The sequence below is a fragment of the Pseudophryne corroboree genome, chromosome 4 (genome assembly GCF_028390025.1).
Source record: "Pseudophryne corroboree isolate aPseCor3 chromosome 4, aPseCor3.hap2, whole genome shotgun sequence".
Taxonomy (NCBI): Eukaryota; Metazoa; Chordata; class Amphibia; order Anura; family Myobatrachidae; genus Pseudophryne; species Pseudophryne corroboree.
Window position 1 is genome coordinate 611657691 of NC_086447.1, and position 20893 is coordinate 611678583.

A 20893-nucleotide genomic window follows, 5' to 3' on the forward strand; every position below is an offset into this window, starting at 1 on the left:
CCCTTTGGAGAGACAGAGAGAGAGAGTATGCCAGAACACACCCCAGCGCTATATGACCCAGGAAAAAACACAGAATGTTTACCCAGTAGCGCTTTTGTAGCATGAAAATGCGCCAATTATGTGCCCCCCCTCTACTTTAAAACCCTCTTTCACCATGTGTCAAGCAGGGGAGAGTCCGGGGAGCTTCCTCTCAACAGTGCTGTGGAGAAAAAATGGCGCTGGTGAGTGCTGAGGGAGAAGCCCCGCCCCCTCTGCGGCGGGCTTCTGTCCCGCTCAAATTTCCTAATAACTTGGCGGGGGCTCTTTTTATACATGTACAGTGCCCAGCTGTACATGAATATATGTGTATTTGGCACAGGAGGTGTTTATTTCTGCCCAGAGCGCCCCCCCCTGCGCCCTGCACCCTTACAGTGACCGAAGTGTGTGAGGTGCATGGGAGCAGTGAATCTGTGCATTACCTCTATGAAGATCAAGGTATCTTCTGCCGCCTCTTAAGTCTTTTCCTCACATACTCACCCGGCTTCTCTCTTCCGGCTCTGCGAGGAGGACGGAGGTGCGGCTCTGGGACGGACGGCGAGGGTGAGATCTGCGTACCGATCCCTCTGGAGCTAATGGTGTCCAGTAGCCTAAGAAACAGAGCCCTGAAACTTAGGGTCTGTTTCTCTCTTCTCAGACCCTCGATGCAGGGAGTCTGTTGCCAGCAGGCTCCCTGAAAATAAATAACCTAAGTAAAATACTTTCTTTTACAGGAAACTCAGGAGAGCTCCCTGAAAGCACCCAGTCTCCACTGGGCACAGTATCAAACTGAGGTCTGGAGGAGGGGCATAGAGGGAGGAGCCAGTGCACACCCAGATCCAAAGTCTTTCTTAAAGTGCCCATGTCTCCTGCGGAGCCCGTCTATCCCCATTGTCCTTATGGAGTCCCAGCATCCTCTAGGACGTTAGAGAAAATTTCTTATTGAGAAATTTAGAAAGAAATATTACATTAAGTAGATCGTGTTTATATGTCATGCTTAGGGTCAGTTGTGTGGTGAGAGACAAGATTTGCTTCCGTTTGTCCACATATTTTATGACTGGCAGCCACCAGCACTGGTTTTTCCACAAATAATTTGGTTAATCAATAATGGTTTTGCCATTATGGACCATGAATAATTTGAATAGGTCCTGGCCCACCAAATCAGGGCACCCCTGCAAGTGTCCCTAGGCACCCCAGGGAGCCACGGTACACAGTTTGGGAACCTCTGGCTTATAAACATACCCACAGTAGTTGTGCTGCTTATGCACATAATGCCCACAGTAGTAAAGCTGCTTACACATAATGCCGACAGTAGTAGTGGCCCTTATACATAATGCCCACAGTAGTAGTGGTCCTTATACATAATGCTTACAGTAGCAGTGGCCCTTATACATAATTGCTAGTAGTAGTGCAGCTTACATACATAATGAGAAGTAGTGATACACATACACACCTCTCTCACTCTTTTCCTGCACTTACTAACAGCAGCTTATCCTGTGATATACAGTACAGCAGCCCTGGTCTGGTCCCATGTAGGTCCATCCACTTTTCAGCCCATGATTGAGAGGGCACTTCAAGCTGCCAGCTGCTGCCTGTCATACAGTGCGACAGGTGTAGTGACAGCCGGTAACAAGATACAACGGAGGGATGCAAAGCAGAGAGAGCTCCTATCCAGCCTGGCGCCTCTCTGCTCTGCATCCCTTTGCAGAACACATTGTGTCAACCCTGCCTGTATCCCTCAATGCATTTCACTGCAGACTGCATCTTCTTCAGGAGCCTTCTCACTGCAATGACACGGAGGTGTCTCAGCGGCAAGAAAAGACAATAAACATCTTGGGGACACCATAGTGGGGCAATTACCATTGTGTGACTTTGAACTGTTTATCGGTTGAGATTCAATGTATTTATTAGACAGCAGGCTTTTTTTATTGTGGTGTGATATTATTTACAATATATATATATATATATATATATATATATATATATATATAATCTGCAAAATATGGAAAAGTGGGGAACATTCCTTAGTTCTGGAAAACAACATTGCATTTGCAGCCTTTGTTTTGAAATATAGTTGGTCCAGGTGCATATTTGCACTATTTAATTTTTACATTGTTGCCTCAAGATGTCTCTGGAATAGAGGCTCAATACTAGCTTGTACTGGACTTTGTGGCTTAAGATGTGTACATACAAGTTGAATAATGAATCATACAATTACTGATCAATTTTCATTTGTGTATTATCAATAAATAGACATTTATATCTATATAATAAACAGCTAAGCTCTGTCCCACCTCCATCATACATAGTGTGCGCCCTTCTACCAACGGCTTCCACTGCAGCAAATGGATGGGAAGGAAAAAGACCACTATCTGCTCTGGAAACAGATACTGTAAATACAGAGGGGAGGGGTGGAGCTGAGGGGGGTGGCCAAGGTGACCTGGCATATGCAGGGTCCCTTTAATATTATATCACAGTACGTAAACATACAAAAAAATAGTTATATGATGACACATTGTTGAATAACATTTATTCCAAGTTACATTTCTCAATAAACATTCTAATTTTTATTGTGATTTTACAGGTCAGCTGAATGGCTTCATCCCATCTGTTTTTTTCTGCATTTGTGCACGTTGACATATTTTCTGCATACTGAAGAATGGATTTCAAATACCTGTGAGAGTTGGGAAACAATAACTGCATTAAAAGGTAACAACTCAGAGATACAATATAGGGTGGTATCCTATTAGCAGCGGTACTTTCCCGCTGCTAATAGGATTGCTGGGGGCTATACTATTAGCCCCGATGCCAGCTTAGTTTTCTCCCAATGGCAGCACTCATCAGCAGAGCCGTAACTACGTGTGTGCCAAGGGGGCTTGGCACACAGCGCAGTTGCCCTGGGGGCGCACGGCCAGCGGCATGTAATGAGTCAAATTGACTCATTACATGCCGCCTCTGTGTGCGCCGTGCGCCGCGCTGGAGGAGAGAGACCAGCGCCGGAGGCAGCGGACAAGGAGGAGGAGGGAGGGGGAGCAGGGAGCCGCAGCAGCGCTATGTTATTGGTAGTAAGCGCCGCTGCAGCATCCCCCTCTCCTTCCGTATTGGCTGCCCGGCAGCCAATACAGAAGGAGAGGGGGATGCTGCAGCGGCGCTTACTACCAATAACAAAGCGCTGCTGCGGCTCCCTGCTCCCCCTCCCTCCTCCTCCTTCTCATCTCACTGCCGCCACCGAGGGAGCAGCACGAGGAGCCTGTCAGCGGGGAGAAGGTAAGTATATCCCCCCCCCCCCCCTCTCTCTCTCTCTCTGTCTCTCTCTCTCTCTCTGTCTCTCTCTCGGACACCGCCTGCCGCAATGTGTAAAAAATGGGACTGGCTGCCGCAATGTGTAAAAAATGGGGATGGCTGCCGCAATGTGTAAAAAATGGGGATGGCTGCCGCAATGTGTAAAAAATGGGACTGGCTGCCGCAATGTGTAAAAAATGGGGACTGGCTGCCGCAATGTGTAAAATGGGGTCCTGGCTGCCGCAATGTGTAAAATGGGGATGGCTGCCGCAATGTGTAAAAAATGGGACTGGCTGCCGCAATGTGTAAAAAATGGGACTGGCTGCCGCAATGTGTAAAAAATGGGGATGGCTGCCGCAATGTGTAAAAAATGGGGATGGCTGCCGCAATGTGTAAAAAATGGGACTGGCTGCCGCAATGTGTAAAATGAGACTGGCTGCCGCAATGTGTAAAAAATGGGGACTGGCTGCCGCAATGTGTAAAATGGGGTCCTGGCTGCCGCAATGTGTAAAATGGGACTGGCTGCCGCAATGTGTAAAAAGGGGGACTGGCTGCCGCAATGTGTATAAAGGGGGACACCGTCTGCCGTAATGTGTAAAAACGGGGACGCTGTCTGCTGTAATTGTAAAAAAGGGACGCTGTCTGCCGCAATGTGTAAAAAGAAGGACCGGCTGCCGCAATGTGTTAAAAGGGAGACTGGCTGCTGTAATGTGTAAAAAGGGGGACTGGCTGCCGCAATGTGTAAAAAGGGTCTATCTGCCGCAATGTGTAAAAAGGGGGACTGGCTGCCGCAATGTGTAAAAAGGGGGACACTGTCTGCTGTAATGTATAAAAGGGGCTCTACCTGGTGTAGTGGCGCTACTGTGCAGCGTCATTTGAATAATGTAGACTACTGTGCACCGTAGTATGAATTGCTATTATTGTGTGGTCACGCCCCTTCCCCGTGAAGCCACGCCCCTATAATTTTTTGCACGCCTACGGCGCGCTCTGCCCCTATCTTACATGGGGGGGGGGGGGGGGGGGGCGCGCCACTGTCGTTTCTTGCACACAGCGCTAAAATGCCTAGTTACGGCACTGCTCATCAGGGATTATGTTTCAGGTGCCTCAGGCACCTGAAGCATAATCCGCAATAAGGGGCCGCTGGAGCAACGAAAAACACATGGAATCGGGGATAAGGCCATGTGTTTTCATACGACTGTGGGTCCAATTTCGGCAGATCAAAACAGCCTCTTAATTGGATACCATTAGTCATTAATCACGAAATCCGGACGTTTTAATTTGCTAAAATCGCATTGCCCCTAATAGGATACCGCCCATAGAATGGGACTTAAAATTAGAGATGTGCGTGTTCGGATTTACTCAGTTCTTAAAGCCAGAATTAACACGAGTTCGGATTTATCCAGATTTTTCTTATTGAATAACCAAAACATGTGACATCCGAGAGCAAATAAGATGTCATTTTGAGATCCAGGTAAATCCAAACCTGTACATCTATACTTAAAATGTAAAGTGTAAGATAAGAATATAGCTAACTAGAAATTTTTGATGGAATGATTGCTACATATACAGTATACCACAGCTAATAAAACACAGTTCATAATTAGTATTATAGCAAGGTTTTCATAATATATTGAACACATTCTAGTGCACCTTCCAGATAATACTTTCTAAGTGATGGTTACTTTACATATAGAACAACATAAAGTGGATTTATGTTGGATTACAAAACTGAAGTAAAAAACACGTCACATATTTCAATTAACAAATTAGAGCCTTACTTCAAGTATTTCTGATATTCCAAATGAGTCTTCATGGATATGCTGTGTATATTGTGCAAATGCAAAACTACTAGAGTTATTATTAGACGTCCAACTGAAGAGAGGGACTTCATGCTATGAAACATAGGAAAAAAAGTTACATCCAAGATAGTGTACATCATGCAATAGAAATAGAGGTACAGTATAACTAGAAAAGTGATATTAAATACCTAAAGTTGGTGCAAAAGAAATGTCAAGCACAAAAGACAGACACATTTGTGAATATTTGTTAAATACACTCCCAATGAACGCCGCTTCCCTCCCCAGTCCCACTGTTCTGTCATAGGGGATGAATGTTGGGTATGTGTGACTGGCAGTCTCCACCATACTGATGCCAGTATCCCGGCATCGAGATGGCCGAAGGGGGGCGCGAGCGCAACAAGCCCTTTGCGGGCTTGGTGGACACCTACGAGTGGGAATAGTCCCTGCTAGCCAGCATGCCCACTGTCAGCATTGTAAGGGGGCAGGATGTAGGGGAGGTATTGTGACCAGCAGTCTACTGACCGCCTGTCACATAACTACATCACGGGGTTGACAATACTGCATTATCACACATGCATACACTGATTTCCTGCTTACAGCAAAGTCACACAAGATACGCTTTAGATTGTAATCTCTCATGAGCAGGACCCCTTACCTCATGTGCTTTTCTCTCCCTCTCTTATACCATCACCTCCTTATCATTGCCAAAGAGTAGAGATAGGACTGAGATATATATGACCCTGATAGGGTACTCCCATTTCTGTGATCGACATACAATATTAATAGCATTGTTGTGATCACCAAACAATGCTGACAGCATTTTTGTGACTGTCCTACACAATGGAAAACGTTTTTTTGTGACCATAATACGCTACACAGAGCATTTTTGCGACCAGCACAAACTACAGAGACCATCTTTGGGACTGCTGTAAAATACAGAGATCATGTAATTGACCACTACGCAATTCAAAGTAGTTTTACACAATATTATCCCTAGATAGAGTGTGTGTATGTATGTGTGTGTGTGTATGTATGTATGTATGTATGTATGTGTATATATATATATATTTATACATATATATCTATCGATATCTCTCTCTCTCTCTATATATATATATATATATATATATATATATATATATCATACTTGCCTACCTGACCCTCTCCATGAGGGAGAAAATGCTCTGTTCCTGGACTTTCCTGGTAATGTATGATTGCCATCACCTGTGGTGAAACACCTTTCTCTGACGTACCAGTGGATGCTGGGAACTCCGTAAGGACCATGGGGAATAGCGGCTCCGCAGGAGCCTGGGCACATCTAAAGAAAGCTTTAGGATCACCTGGTGTGCACTGGCTCCTCCCCCTATGACCCTCCTCCAAGCCTCAGTTAGATCTCTGTGCCCGAACGAGAAGGGTGCACACTAGGGGCTCTCCTGAGCTCTTTGTGAAAGTTTTAGTTAGGTTTATTATTTTCAGTGAGACCTGCTGGCAACAGGCTCACTGCATCGAGGGACTAAGGGGAGAAGAAGCGAACTCACCTGCGTGCAGAGTGGATTGGGCTTCTTGGCTACTGGACATTAGCTCCAGAGGGACGATCACTGGTTCAGCCTGGATGGGTCCCGGAGCCGCGCCGCCGGCCCCCTTACAGAGCCAGAAGAGCGAAGAGGTCCGGAAAATCGGCGGCAGAAGACGATCCTGTCTTCAGATAAGGTAGCGCACAGCACCGCAGCTGTGCGCCATTGCTCTCAGCACACTTCACACTCCGGTCACTGAGGGTGCAGGGCGCTGGGGGGGCAGCGCCCTGAGACGCAATAAATCGATAAAAACCTTATATGGCTAAAATAAATGCATCACATATAACTCCTGGGCTATATGGATGCATTTAACCCCTGCCAAAACATACAAAAAAACGGATGATAAGGACGCCGAGAAAGGGGCGGAGCCTATCTCCTCAGCACACTGGCGCCATTTTCCCTCACAGCTCAGTTGGAGGGAAGCTCCCTGGCTCTCCCCTGCAGTCACTACACTACAGAAAGGGGTTAAAAAAGAGAGGGGGGCACAAATTAGGCGCAGTATAAACAATACAGCAGCTATAAAGGGAAAAACACTTATATAAGGTTATCCCTGTATATATATAGCGCTCTGGTGTGTGCTGGCAAACTCTCCCTCTGTCTCCCCAAAGGGCTAGTGGGGTCCTGTCCTCTATCAGAGCATTCCCTGTGTGTGTGCTGTGTGTCGGTACGTTTGTGTCGACATGTATGAGGAGAAAAATGATGTGGAGACGGAGTAGAGTGTCTGTAATAGTGTTGTCACCCCCTAGGGGGTCGACACCTGAGTGGATGTACTGTTGAAATTGCGTGACAGTGTCAACTTTGTATTAAAGACAGTGGTTGACATGAGACAGCCGGCTACTCAGCTTGTGCATGTCCAGACGTCTCATACAGGGGCTCTAAAGCGCCCGTTACCTCAGATACAGACGCCGACACGGATACTGACTCCTGTGTCGACGGTGAAGAGACAACCGTGATTTCCAATAGGGCCACACATTGCATGATTGAGGCAATGGAAAATGTTTACACTTTTCTGATAATATGAATACCACCAAAAAAGGGGTATTATGTTTGGTGAGGAAAAACTTCCTGTAGTTTCCTGAATCTGAGAAATAAAATGAGGTGTGTGATGATGCGTGGGTTTCCCCCCGATAACAATTGATAATTTCTAAAAAGTTATTGGCAGTATACCTTTTCCCGCCAGAGGTTAGGGTGCGTTGGGAAACACCCCCTAGGGGGGATAAGGCGCTCACACGCTTGTAAGAACAAGGGCTCTATCCTCTCCTGAGATGGCCGCCCTTAAGGATCCTGCTGATAGAAAGCAGGAAGGTATCCTAAAATGTATTTACACACATACTGGTGTTATACTGCGACCAGCAATCGCCTCAGCCTGGATGTGCAGTGCTGGGTTGGCGTGGTCGGATTCCCTGACTGGAAATATTGATATCCTAGATAAGGACAGTATATTATTGCCTATAGAGCAATTAAAAGATGCATTGCTATATATGCATGATGCACAGCGGAATATTTGCCGACTGGCATCAAGTATAAGTGCGTTGTCCAATTCTACCAGTAAAGTGGTCAGGTGATGCGGATTCCAAACGGCATTTGGAAGTATTGCCTTAAAAAAAGGGGATGTACCCCTGGTCGCCTCTCAAAATAAGACGCCGTATTATCAGGCGCAGTCCTGGTTGGCAAGCGGACAAAAGGGTTCCTCTTTTCTGCACGTGACAGAGGGAGAGGAAAATGGCTGCAGAGATCAGCCAGTTCCCAGGAACAGAAACCCTTTTCTGCCTCTGCCAAGCCCTCAGTATGACGCTAGGGCTTTACAAGTTCAGGCACGGTGGGGGCCCGTTCTCAAGGAATTTCAGTGCGCAGTGGGCTCACTCGCAAGTAGACCCCTGGATCCTTCAGGTAATATTTTCAGGGGTACAAATTGGAATTCGAGTCGTATTCCCCTCGCCGTTTCCAAAAGTCTGTTTTACCGACGTCTCCCGCTGACAGGGAGGCAGTTTTGGAAGCCATTCACAAGCTGTATTCCCAGCAGGTGATAATTAAGTTACCCCTCCTGCAACAGGGAACGGGGTATTATTCCACACTATTGTGGTACCGAAGCCAGACGGCTCGGTGAGACCGATTTTAAAATCTAAAATCTTTGAACACTTACATACAGAGGTTCAAATTCAAAATTGAGTCACTCAGAGCAGTGATTGCAAACCTGGAAGAAGGGGACTACATGATGTCTCGGGACATCAAGGATGCTTACCTTCATGTCAAAATTTACCCTTCTCACCAAGGGTATCTCAGGTTATGGTACAGAACTGTCACTATCAGTTCAGACGCTGCCGTAGGGATGGTCCACGGCACCCCGGGTCTTTACTGAAGTAATGACCGAAATGATGATATTCCTTCGAAGGAAGGGAATTTTAGTTATCCTTTACTTGGACGATTCCCTGATAAGGGTAAGATCCAGGGAACAGTTGGAGATCGGTGTAGCACTATCTCAGGTAGTGTGGCGGCAGCACGATTGGATTCTCAATATTCCAAAATCGCAGCTGGTTCCGACGACTTGTCTTCTGTTCCTAGGGATGATCCTGGACACAGTCCAGAAAGAAGGTGTTTCTCCCGGAGGAGAAAGCCAGGGAGTTATCCGAGCTAGTCAGGAACCTCCTAAAACCGAACCAAGTCTCAGTGCATCAATGCACAAGGGTTCTGGGTAAAAATGGTGGCTTCCTACGAAGCAATCCCATTCGACAGATTCCACGCAAGACTTTCCAGTGGAACCTACTGGACAAATGGTCCGGGTCGCATCTTCAGATACATCAGCGGATAACCCTGTCACCAGGGACAAGGGTATCCCTCCTGTGGTGGTTGCAGAGTGCTCATCTTCTAGAGGGCCGCAGATTCGGCATTCAGGACTGGGTCCTGGTGACCACGGATGCCAGCCTGCGAGGCTGGGGAGCAGTCACACAGGGAAGGAATATCCAGGGCTTATGGTCAAGCCAGGAGACATCACTTCACATAAATATCCTGAAGCTAAGGGCCATTTACAATGCTCTAAGCTTAGCAAGACCTCTGCTTCAAGGTCAGCCGGTGTTGATCCAGTCGGACAACATTACGGCAGTCACCCACGTAAACAGACAGGGTGCCACAAGAAGCAGGAGGGCAATGGCAGAAGCTGCAAGGATTCTTCGCTGGGCGAAAAACCATGTGATAGCACTGTCAGCAGTTTTCATTCCGGGAGTGGACAACTGGGAAGCAGATTTCCTCAGCACGACCTCCACCCGGGAGAGTAGGGACTTCACCCAGAAGTCTTCCACATGATTATAAACCGTTGGGAAAAACTCGACAGGTATTGCGCCAGGTCAAGGGACCCTCAGGCAATAGCTGTAGATGCTCTGGTAACACCGTGGGTGTACCAATCAGTGTATGGGTTCCCTCCTCTGCCTCTCATACCCAAGGTACTGAGATTGATAAGATGGAGAGGAGTAAGCACTATATTAGTGGCTCCGGATTGGCCAAGAAGGACTTGGTAACCGGAACTTCAAGAGATTCTCACGGAGGATCCGTGGCCTCTACCTCTAAGAAGGGACCTGCTTCAGCGGGGACCTTGTCTGTTCCAAGACTTGCCGCGGCTGCGTTGACGGCATGGCGGTTGAACGCCGGATCCTGAAGGAAAAAGGCATTCCGGATGAAGTCATCCCTATCCTGATCAAGGCCGGGAAGGATGTAACCGCAAAATATTATCACCGCATTTGGCGAAAATATGTTGCGTGGTGCGAGGCCAGTAAGGCTCGACGGAGGAAATTCAACTGGGTCGATTCCTACATTTCCTGAAAACAGGAGTATCTATGGGCCTGAAATTGGGGTCCATTAAGGTTCAAATTTCGGCTCTGTCGATTTTCTTCCAAAAAAGAACTAGCTTCAGTCCCTGAAGTTCAGACGTTTGTTAAAGGGGTACTGCATATACAGCCTCCTTTTGTGCCTTCAGTGGCACTTTGGGATCTCAAGGTGGTTTTTGGGTTCCAAAAGTCACATTGGTTTGACCCACTTAAATCTGTGGAGTTAAAATATCTCACAGAAAAAGTGGTCATGCTGTTGGCTCTGGCCTGGGCCAGGCGCGTGTCAGAATTGGTGGCTTTATCCTGTAAAAGCCCTTATCTGATTTTCCATTCGGACAGGGCGGAATTGAGGACTCGTCCTCAGTTTCTCCCTAAGGTGGTTTCAGCGTTCACCTGAACCAAACCTATTGTGGTGCCTGCGGCTACTAGGGACTTGGAGGACCCCAAGTTGCTAGACGTTGTCAGGACCCGGAAAATATATGTTTCCAGGACGGCTGGAGTCAGGAAATCTGACTCGCTGTTTATCCTGTATGCACCCAACTAGCTGGGTGCTCCTGCTTCTAAGCAGACTATTGCTCGTTGGATTTGTAGTACAATTCAGCTTGCACATTCTGTGGCAGGCCTGCAACAGCCAAAAAATCTGTAAATGCCCACTCCACAAGGAAGGTGGGCTCATCTTGGGCAGCTGCCCGAGGGGTCTCGGCTTTACAACTTTGCCGAGCAGTTACTTGGTCAGGAGCAAATACGTTTGTAAAATTCTCAAAATTTGATACCCTGGCTGAGGAGGACCGGGAGTTCTCTCATTGGGTGCTGCAGAGTCATCCGCACTCTCCCGCCCGTTTGGGAGCTTTGGTATAATCCCCATGGTCCTTACGGAGTTCCCAGCATCCACTAGGACGTCAGAGAAAATAAGAATTTACTTACCGATAATTCTATTTCTCGTAGTCCGTAGTGGATGCTGGGCGCCCATCCCAAGTGCGGATTGTCTGCAATACTGGTACATAATTATTGTTACCAAAAAATTCGGGTTATTGCTGTAGTGAGCCATCTTTTCTAGAGGCTCCTCTATTATCATGCTGTTAACTGGGTTCAGATCACAAGTTGTACAGTGTGATTGGTGTGGCTGGTATGAGTCTTACCCGGGATTCAAAATCCTTCCTTATTGTGTACGCTCGTCCGGGCACAGTATCCTAACTGAGGCTTGGAGGAGGGTCATAGGGGGAGGAGCCAGTGCACACCAGGTGATCCTAAAGCTTTCTTTAGATGTGCCCAGGTTCCTGCGGAGCCGCTATTCCCCATGGTCCTTACGGAGTTCCCAGCATCCACTACGGACTACGAGAAATAGAATTATCGGTAAGTAAATTCTTATTTTCTTATCAATTATCTAGCTCACCACAGGTGATGGCAATCATACATTACCAGGAGAGTCCAGGAACAGAGCCTTTTCTCCCTCATGGAGAGGGTCAGGTAGGCAAGTGTGATAGATATATAGATATATATATATATATATATATATGTATATATATATATATATATATCTATATCTAGAAAGAAGAATTAGAGGAGCGCTTCATAGTGCAATATTGTTTATTCACAAACAATTTTTAAAACAGCAAGTGACAGAGTAATGCTTTTCTTAATACCTCAGATTTCATCTGAGTGGGCTTAAAATACCACTTGGTTTAAACAGATTATCCTTTGATATCACCTCCACCGACCACCAGTAAAGCGTCAGATCCCTTTGCCTCGTGCCGCCTGCCTAGCACTCACGAACTCCAGCACACCGGGACACCGCTGCTATCTACATGGGGGGGAGGATGAGTCAGGATACAACGATAACGTCACCAGGCCATGCACCAACGCGTTTCGTCATAAGACTTCGTCAGAGGGTTGGCCTTGGTGACAAAAAAACTCTCTTTTATGCCAGCAATGGCCAATCCATGCACGCAATTAGTAAATCAACTACACATGTGTGGTCTTTCTTTCCAGACAGCATTAAAATACAATTAATTTGTTTTCAAACACTTGTAACATATTTTATAAAAACCTACAGACTTAAAATAGAGAGACATCATTACCATAATGCAAAAAAATCATAGTAAACAATTTTTACACACTTTATAAGAACATAGAGAAGTGTGATTTGGAATAAGGCTCAGGTGTTTGCTATTTCCATGCTATACAAGCATTAAGGATCTCCCAGTTTCTAAAGACCTCCAAAGATAAGGAACAAAACACAAAATATATATATTTTTCTACAGATCAACTGAGTATTTTCTTGTTAATTTTTACATTTCCCTGCTCTCTGAATTATTAGCAGGAGTTTATCAGCCAGAGACACTCATTTGCTACATTTTTCATCCAGTTTCCAAATTATTTACGATGTGTCTTTTCACATACTTATTACAAGAGTGTGTTAAACTTTTTATCTAAAACACAGCTACTATCATTCCATAGAGACACCAGGTTTTATAAACAAAATAAAGATGATAAATTGTTTCAATTAGTCACCACATTTAGCAGTATCATAGGAACTATAGAGGCAACCTAATAAACGGCTCTTAAAGGAGAAGTTTTTCTTTTTTGTTGTTAGCAGTGTTTCACCTCTGGCTACATTAACTTATATACTTTTTTTTTAATATGGAGAAAGAGGTTAATTGTCAGCTTCTTTTTCATAACCTGAATGTCTTTTTCTATACCACTAGCAATAATCACACATGTTTTCTTCAGTGAACATATTGTCATTATTACTCATATAATAGGCTGTAGACTACACATCTCAGTTAATAAACTGCAATCACTAGGACAGAGGTTCTCAAACTCGGTCCTCAGGACCCCACACAGTGCATATTTTGCAGGTAACCCAGCAGGTGCACAGGTGTATTAATTACTCACTGGCACATTTTAAAAGGTCCACAGGTGAAGCTAATTATTTCACTTGCGATTCTGTGAGGAGACCTGCAAAACATGCACTGTGTGGGGTCCTGAGGACCGAGTTTGAGAACCTGTGCACTAGGACATACTACAATATCATTCATTCTCAATTAGTTTACAGCAATCCACCACCTTTCCTTACTAGATTTTATAGTCTAACCAGGCACACTTATATGCCTCATGTGTTTTTTCCCCCAAAAACACAGAGAAAAGAATCATGGACAGGAATCTTTCAGGGACAGTATTTCATACTTGCCTACCTGACCCTCTCCATGGAGGGAGAAAATGTTCTGTTCCTGGACTTTCCTGGTAATGTATGATTGCCATCACCTGTGGTGAAACAGCTTTCTTATCAATTAACTAGCTCACCACAGGTGATGGGAATCATACATTACCAGGAAAGTCCAAGAACAGAGCATTTTCTCCCTCATGGAGAGGGTCAGGTAGGCAAGTATGCAGTATTTCTACCGGATGACAACTCGATTATATCACACATTCATATACTTAGGTTTTATACACCACAATCATGGAGTTATTTCATAATTTTCATTTAGACCATTCGGAACTAGCGTATCCAATGAAATAATCCAAAAGGTTTCTCTTTTTATTAATTTCTTATCTCTATCTCCTCCTCTTGAATCTAATCTCACATTTTCAATGCCCTTGAATTTTAATAAACTTGGATCACTATTGTGAAACTGTTTGAAATGTCGTGGAACACTATGATTATTTACACCATTTTTTATATTTCTTGTGTGCTCTAATATTCTGATTTTTAGCCCCCCTTTTGTTTTCCCTATATACTGATATCCACACGGACATGACAACATATATATGACATACGTGGTGCTACAATTTATAAAAGATGTTATAGTCTGAGTTTTTCTATTTTTGTCAGATGGCTGAAAACTTTTAGTTTTCTCTTCTAGGGTATAGAAATGTTCTCACAACTTATGAAGAAGGACATAGATGAATTAAATGTGGGCTGAAAAATAACAATCTAACTAGAGAAGAACAAAGGGCTTTAAAAGGTCTGGCCCAAAATAATGAGATTGTAATTAAGAATGCTGACAAGGGGGATGGGATAGTAATTATGGATCGGGAGTATTATGAAAAGGAAGCGTATAACCTTTTGAATGATAATATCTCATATCAAAAACTGGAAGTTGATCCAACTAAACAGTTTATAGGAGATCTTGAAAATTTATTAAATAAAAGGTCTAAAAAATAGAAGTATTGATGAATATAATTATATGCTGAATAAAAGTCCTAGAATAGCAATCTTCTACCACATCCCTCAAGGGCCCTACACACTGGCCGACCCGCCGCCGAGCTGCCCGACGGCGGATACGGCCGCCGAGCAACCCGGCGGCGGGGGTGCAGTGACGGGGGGAGTGAAGTTTCTTCACTCCCCCCGTCACCCGGCTGCATCGAAGTGCAGGCAAATATGGACGAGATCGTCCATATTGGCCTGCATGTACAGCCGACTGGGGACCAGCGATGAACGAGCGCGGGGCCGCGCATCGTTCATCGCTGGAGCCTCCACACTGAAAGATATGAACGAGTTCTCGTTCATATATGAACGAGATCGTTCATATCTTTCAAAAAATCGGCCAGTGTGTAGGGCCTATAAGATGGATTATTTAATTGGATACGCTAGTTCCGAATGGTCTAAATGAAAATTATGAAATAACTCCATTCATTTCAGAAAGGTGATTGTGGTGTATAAAACCTAAGTATATGAATGTGTGATATAATCGAGTTGTCATCCGGTAGAAATACTGTCCCTGAAAGATTCCTGTCCATGATTCTTTTCTCTGTGTTTTTGGGGAAAAAAACACATGAGGCATATAAGTGTGCCTGGTTAGACTATAAAATCTAGTAAGGGAAGGTGGTGGATTGCTGTAAACTAATTGAGAATGAATGATATTGTAGTATGTCCTAGTGATTGCAGTTTATTAACTGAGATGTGTAGTCTACAGCCTATTATATGAGTAATAATGACAATATGTTCACTCTGAAGAAAACATGTGTGATTACTGCTAGTGGTATAGAAAAAGACATTCAGGTTATGAAAAAGAAGCTGACAATTAACCTCTTTCTCCATATTAAAAAAAAGTATATAAGTTAATGTAGCCAGAGGTGAAACACTGCTAACAACAAAAAAGAAAAACTTCTCCTTTAAGAGCCGTTTATTAGGTTACCTCTATCGTTCCTATGATACTGCTAAATGTGCTGACTAATTGAAACAATTTATCATCTTTATTTCGTTTATAAAACCTGGTGTCTCAACGGGTCGGGATTGTCATATCTTTACTCCAAGGTGATCCACAGACCTGGGCTTTTGGGCTAAAATCAGATGATGCTGCCTTGCTATCAGTAGACGCCTTTTTTAAATCCTTAGGCCTTTTGTATGATGACCCTGATAGAGAAGCATCAGCTGAGAGCCATCTGCGTGCTCTAAAGCAAGGGAAAGGTCCAGCAGAAGCATACTGTACTGAGTTTCGCCGTTGGTCGAACGACTGTGGCTGGAATGACCCGGCCCTGCGCAGTCAGTTTCGCCTCAGTTTGTCTGAAGTTATTAAAGACAGTCTCCTTCAGTACCCCGCTCCTGAGACTCTAGACAAACTCATGGAGCTTGCCATTAAAATTGATCGTCGTCTCCGAGAGCGGAGGGCTGAAAGAGGAACAACTTTTAGGCCTAGTCCATGTGTATACACTTTTCCTGAGGACGTCGAGGAGCCCATGCAGATGGGTTTCTCCCAGCTGTCCCCAGAGGAAAGAACCAGAAGGTTAAAATCTGGTCTCTGTTTGTAGTGTGGTGGTAAGGGACATATCACACGTAGTTGCCCGAATAAGTCGGAAAACGCTTTGACCAAGTGAATTGTGAGGGGGTTCACTTGGGTCTGCAGTTAATCTCCTCTAAAGATTCTTTATTAGTTCCGGTTAAGATTTCCTTTGGCAGCCTCAGTTCGTTGGTGTCGGCCTTCGTCGACAGTGGAGCTGCAGGAAATTTTATGGATTTAGCTTGGGCTAAGGCTTTAGGCGTTCCACAGATACCCTTAGATAGATGTATCACCATGCACGGATTGGATGGGGGTCCGCTTTCCAATGGGGTTATTACTCACCGCACACCTCCAGTATTGCTGACAGTGGGGGGCCTTACATTCAGAAGAATTAGAATTTTACCTTACACATTGTCCGGCAGTTCCAGTAGTTTTGGGTCACCCCTGGCTTGCCTTTCATAATCCCACCATAGATTGGCGGTCTGGGGAGATTTCCCAATGGGGTCCTTTTTGTTGCAAGGAGTGTATTTCCCAGCCAGTTAGGGTTGCGGCTGTTACCCCAGAATCTATTCCTTTGGAATATCAGGATATTGCCGATGTTTTCTCCAAAGGTAACGCGGACGTTCTGCCTCCCCATCGGTCCGAAGATTGTGCTATTGACTTAATTCCAGATGCCACTTTACCTAAGGGGAGATTATATGCCCTGTCTGGGCCAGAAACCACGGCTATGGATAATTACATTCAGGAGAGCCTGAAAAAAGGTTTCATTAGGCCCTCGAAGTCTCCATTGAGTGCAGGGTTCTTTTTTGTTGAGAAAAAAGATGGGTCGCTCAGACCATGTATTGACTTTCGGGCTCTGAATAAAATTTCTGTTAAGAACACTTATCCCTTGCCATTAATTTCAGTACTCTTTGATCAGTTACGCTCTGCCATCATCTTCTCTAGGATCGATCTTAGAGGAGCTTATAACCTCATCCGAATAAGATCTGGGGATGAGTGGAAGACAGCTTTCAGCACTCAGTCAGGTCATTATGAATACCTGGTGATGCCATTTGGGCTGTCTAATGCGCCTGCGGTATTTCAAGACCTGATTAATGATGTGCTTCGTGACTTTCTTGGGAAGTTTGTAGTCATTTATTTAGACGACATCTTGATCTACTCCGAGTCTTTGGAACAACATGTTTCCCATGTGCGTCTGGTTCTTCAAAAGCTACGGGAGAATCATTTATATGCTAAACTTGAGAAATGTGATTTCCACATCACGGAAGTGTCTTTTTTGGGGTATATTATATCTCCCCAGGGATTTTATATGGAACCGAAAAAACTCCAGGCCATCCTTAATTGCAATTCAGCAATTCAGCGCTTTTTAGGGTTTGCAAATTATTATAGGCGTTTCATTCATGCCTTTTCTGATTTGGTCGCTCCAATTGTTGCCTTGACTAAAAAAAGAGCAGACCCTTCCAATTGGTCGCCAGAAGCAGAGTCTGCCTTTCTGGCCTTGAAGCAGGCCTTTGTCTCGGCTCCTATTCTCAGACATCCTAACCCGGAGCTCCCCTTTATAGTCGAGGTAGATGCCTCAGAGGTTGGAGTGGGGGCTATCCTTTCTCAGGAAGATCCGGAGTCTCAGGAGTTACACCCTTGTGCCTTCATGTCCAGGAAATTCTCCTCTGCAGAATCCAACTATGATGTTGGTAATCGAGAATTGTTGGCAGTTAAATTGGCTTTCGAGGAGTGGAGGCATTGGCTGGAAGGTGCTAGGCATACCATTACAGTGTTTACTGACCATAAGAACCTGCAATATATTGAGTCAGCTAAATGACTTAATGCTCGGCAGGCACGTTGGGCATTGTTTTTAACTCGTTTCAGGTTTATTATCACCTTCAGGCCCGGTTCCAAGAATACAAAAGCTGACGCTGTCACGTTGTTTTCTTCCAGTTCACAATAACCATCCTGCCACCACCCCCATTGTTCCATCATCTATCATCCGGGCAGGCCTCACACAGGATTTATTTACACAGCTGGTCCAGCTTCAACAGCAGGCTCCCAAAGCTACTCCTGCTGATCGTCTTTTTGTCCCTGAATTTCTGAGAGGCTCTGTTCTAGCTGAATTCCATGACAACAAAGTGTCTGGTCATCCAGGTATCACCAAGACCTTGGAACTAGTAGCTCGTTCGGTGTGGTGGCCTAGTCTCTCTAAAGATGTTAAAGAATTTGTCCGTTCCTGTCAGGTTTGTGCTCAGTTCAAGGTTGATCGAGCGTTGCCAGTCGGGCAACTCATGCCTCTAGCCATTCCTCTCAGGCCATGGTCACATATATCCATGGATTTCGTGGTGGACCTTCCTCTTTCTGCGGGCCTTCGAGTCATTTGGGTGGTGGTAGACCATTTTAGTAAAATGGCTCATTTCATTGCTCTCCCCCGGTTACCCACTGCTCAAGGGTTAGCAGTTTTGTTCCTCCGCCATGTGTTCAGGCTCCATGGTTTACCCACGGATATGGTCTCTGATCGGGGTCCGCAATTCATCGCACGTTGCTGGAAACGTTTTTGTGCCTCATTGAATATGAAACTTTCTTTAACATCTGGATATCATCACCAGTCTAACGGACAAACTGAACGTGTAAATCAGTCATTAAAACAATACTTACGGTTATATTCGGCCAAACTTCAGAATGATTGGTCGGAATTTCTGCCGTTGGCTGAGTTTGCTTATAATAACTCTTGTCATTCCTCCACCAAGGAGTCCCCATTCTTTTCAGTGTTGGGTTTCCATCCTAGAGCAAATTCTTTTTACCCTCATGTTCCAGTCTCTTCGTTGACCTTAACTTCCCGTCTTAGAATTATTTGGAGAAAAGTTCACCTTGCCCTCAAGAAGGCTGCCTTCCAAGAAAAGATTTTTTCAGACAGGTTCCGGCGCCCATGCTCGTTTAAGGTGGGAGATAAGGTGTGGTTGTCAACCCACAACATCAGGCTCCGACAGCCCTCGGCTAGATTAGGACCCAAATTTATTGGACCGTTCCTTATCATTAAAAAGGTCAACCCAGTTGCTTTTGGATTACGTTTACTGAGATCACTAAAGATTGGCAATACGTTTCACTGTTCACTTCTGAAACAGTATTTTTCCTCCAGGAGATTTCTTCGGAGGGCTTCCCGGAGTAGACTTCCGGTGAATGTGCAGGGGCAGAGGAGTACTTGCTGGAGAAGGTTTTAGATTCTAAGATGTCTCGGGGCCGACTTTATTTTTTGGTCCACTGGAAAGGCTATGGCCCTGAAGAAAGGTCTTGGGTCCTGGATAAAGATTTACATGTTCCAAGACTTAAGAGGGTATTTTTTCAGGAGTTTCCTCAGAAACCCGGCTCTAGGGGTTCTGTAACCCCTCCTCAAGGGGGGGGGGGGTACTGTTAGGCGCGGTGGTGCGCCCGCTCGCTGACAGAGCAGCGGTCACGGGCGCCGCGCCTCTCTTCTTGTTTCCTCTGCACGGCGCCTAGCAACGCCGGGACGCCAGGCTCGCGCAAGCCGCCGGCTCCCTGGCAACACTAGGATGCTGTGCGTGCAGGGCCGCCGGGTCCTTAGCAACGGGGATGCCACAGGCGGACCGCGTTCCCCGTTGCACTAATCAGTATTCATCTGTTTTCCCCTGCTCGTGCAGCAAAGCAGCTGCACGGCATATGTTCATTAGCCTCTGTGTTCCTATTGGAGGGTTCCCTGTTATATGCCTCCTCAGTGCCTCACACTAACGCCGGTGATAGCTTCCTGCATGCTGCTCATGTTTGGTGAACGTCTGTTCTTGTTCTGTTGTATCCGGTCCGTCCTGCTCCCTGAGTTCCTGTATCTTGGAGTTCGTTAGCAGTCCTGGGAATCCTTCTGGTCCTCATTTACCTGTGGCAGTCGGTTGAGGTTCTCATCCGGTTTCGTGAGTGGCGGCCTTGCCGCAAGTTGCTGCCTAGGCCGCTTTAGTATTGTTTTTTGTACTGGAGCATTTGCGGAGGTTTCCGCTTGCATTGTCCTCCCCGGAACTCGGCGGTGCCGTGTAGGGGAGTGGACAAGTGGTATCTTTGGTTGTCCTTTTCCTTGTCGGCAAGCCGCGCATACCTTTTGTTTTAGGTTAGCCAGTAGCCCCTGGCTTTGTTGTTTCAGTTAGAGGGTCCCTTGTTATTACCCTGTCTCAGTACACTCTTTGTCTCTCCTTAAGACCTGAGGGGGCATCGGAGTAGGGCAGACTTAATCCGCCCTTCAAACGCGGCTGCCATGGGCCCAAAAAACCATAGTCTCGCAAGAGTGAATTGACAGCACGGGTAAAACAACGGAGGTATGGTGCCAGGGGCTATTCCCATTCCGTTTCCCTTTCCCAGCATTACGCCCTGCTGCTCTGGACTTCTGTATAAGACCTCTCCAGTCCTGAGCATCCGGGTCGTAACAGCGTGCATGGATTGGCCATTACTGGCATAACAGAGAGGTTTTTTGTCACCAAGGCCAACCCTCTGACGAAGTCTTATGACGAAACGCATTGGGGCGTGGCCTGGTGACGTCATCGTTGTATCCTGAATCATCCTCCCCCCCATGTAGATAGCAGTGGTGTCCCGGCGTGCTGGAGTTCGTGAGTGCGAGGCAGGCGGCACGAGGCAAAGGGATCTGACGCTTTACTGGTGGTCGGTGGAGGTGATATCAAAGGATAATCTGTTTAAACCAA

The 20893-nt window shown here is 45.7% G+C and overlaps 1 protein-coding gene across 3 annotated transcripts in view; it reads right to left on the bottom strand.

Annotated features, from left to right (window-relative positions):
* Positions 1-2528: 2528 nt before the first annotated feature.
* Positions 2529-20893, bottom strand: part of ERMARD (ER membrane associated RNA degradation) — a 433930-nt gene continuing 415565 nt past the window's right edge. For 2 of the 3 annotated variants that reach the window (XM_063917638.1, XM_063917637.1), the window contains 2 exons: positions 5076-5189; positions 2529-2689 (listed from right to left, as the gene is read on the bottom strand). In XM_063917638.1, the coding sequence (XP_063773708.1) occupies positions 2545-2689; positions 5076-5189 (259 nt within the window). In that variant the 3' untranslated portion in view covers positions 2529-2544. Of the gene's footprint in view, positions 2690-5075; positions 5190-12131; positions 12290-20893 lie in introns of those variants that run through there. The other variant, XR_010176102.1, reaches the window with a different exon arrangement.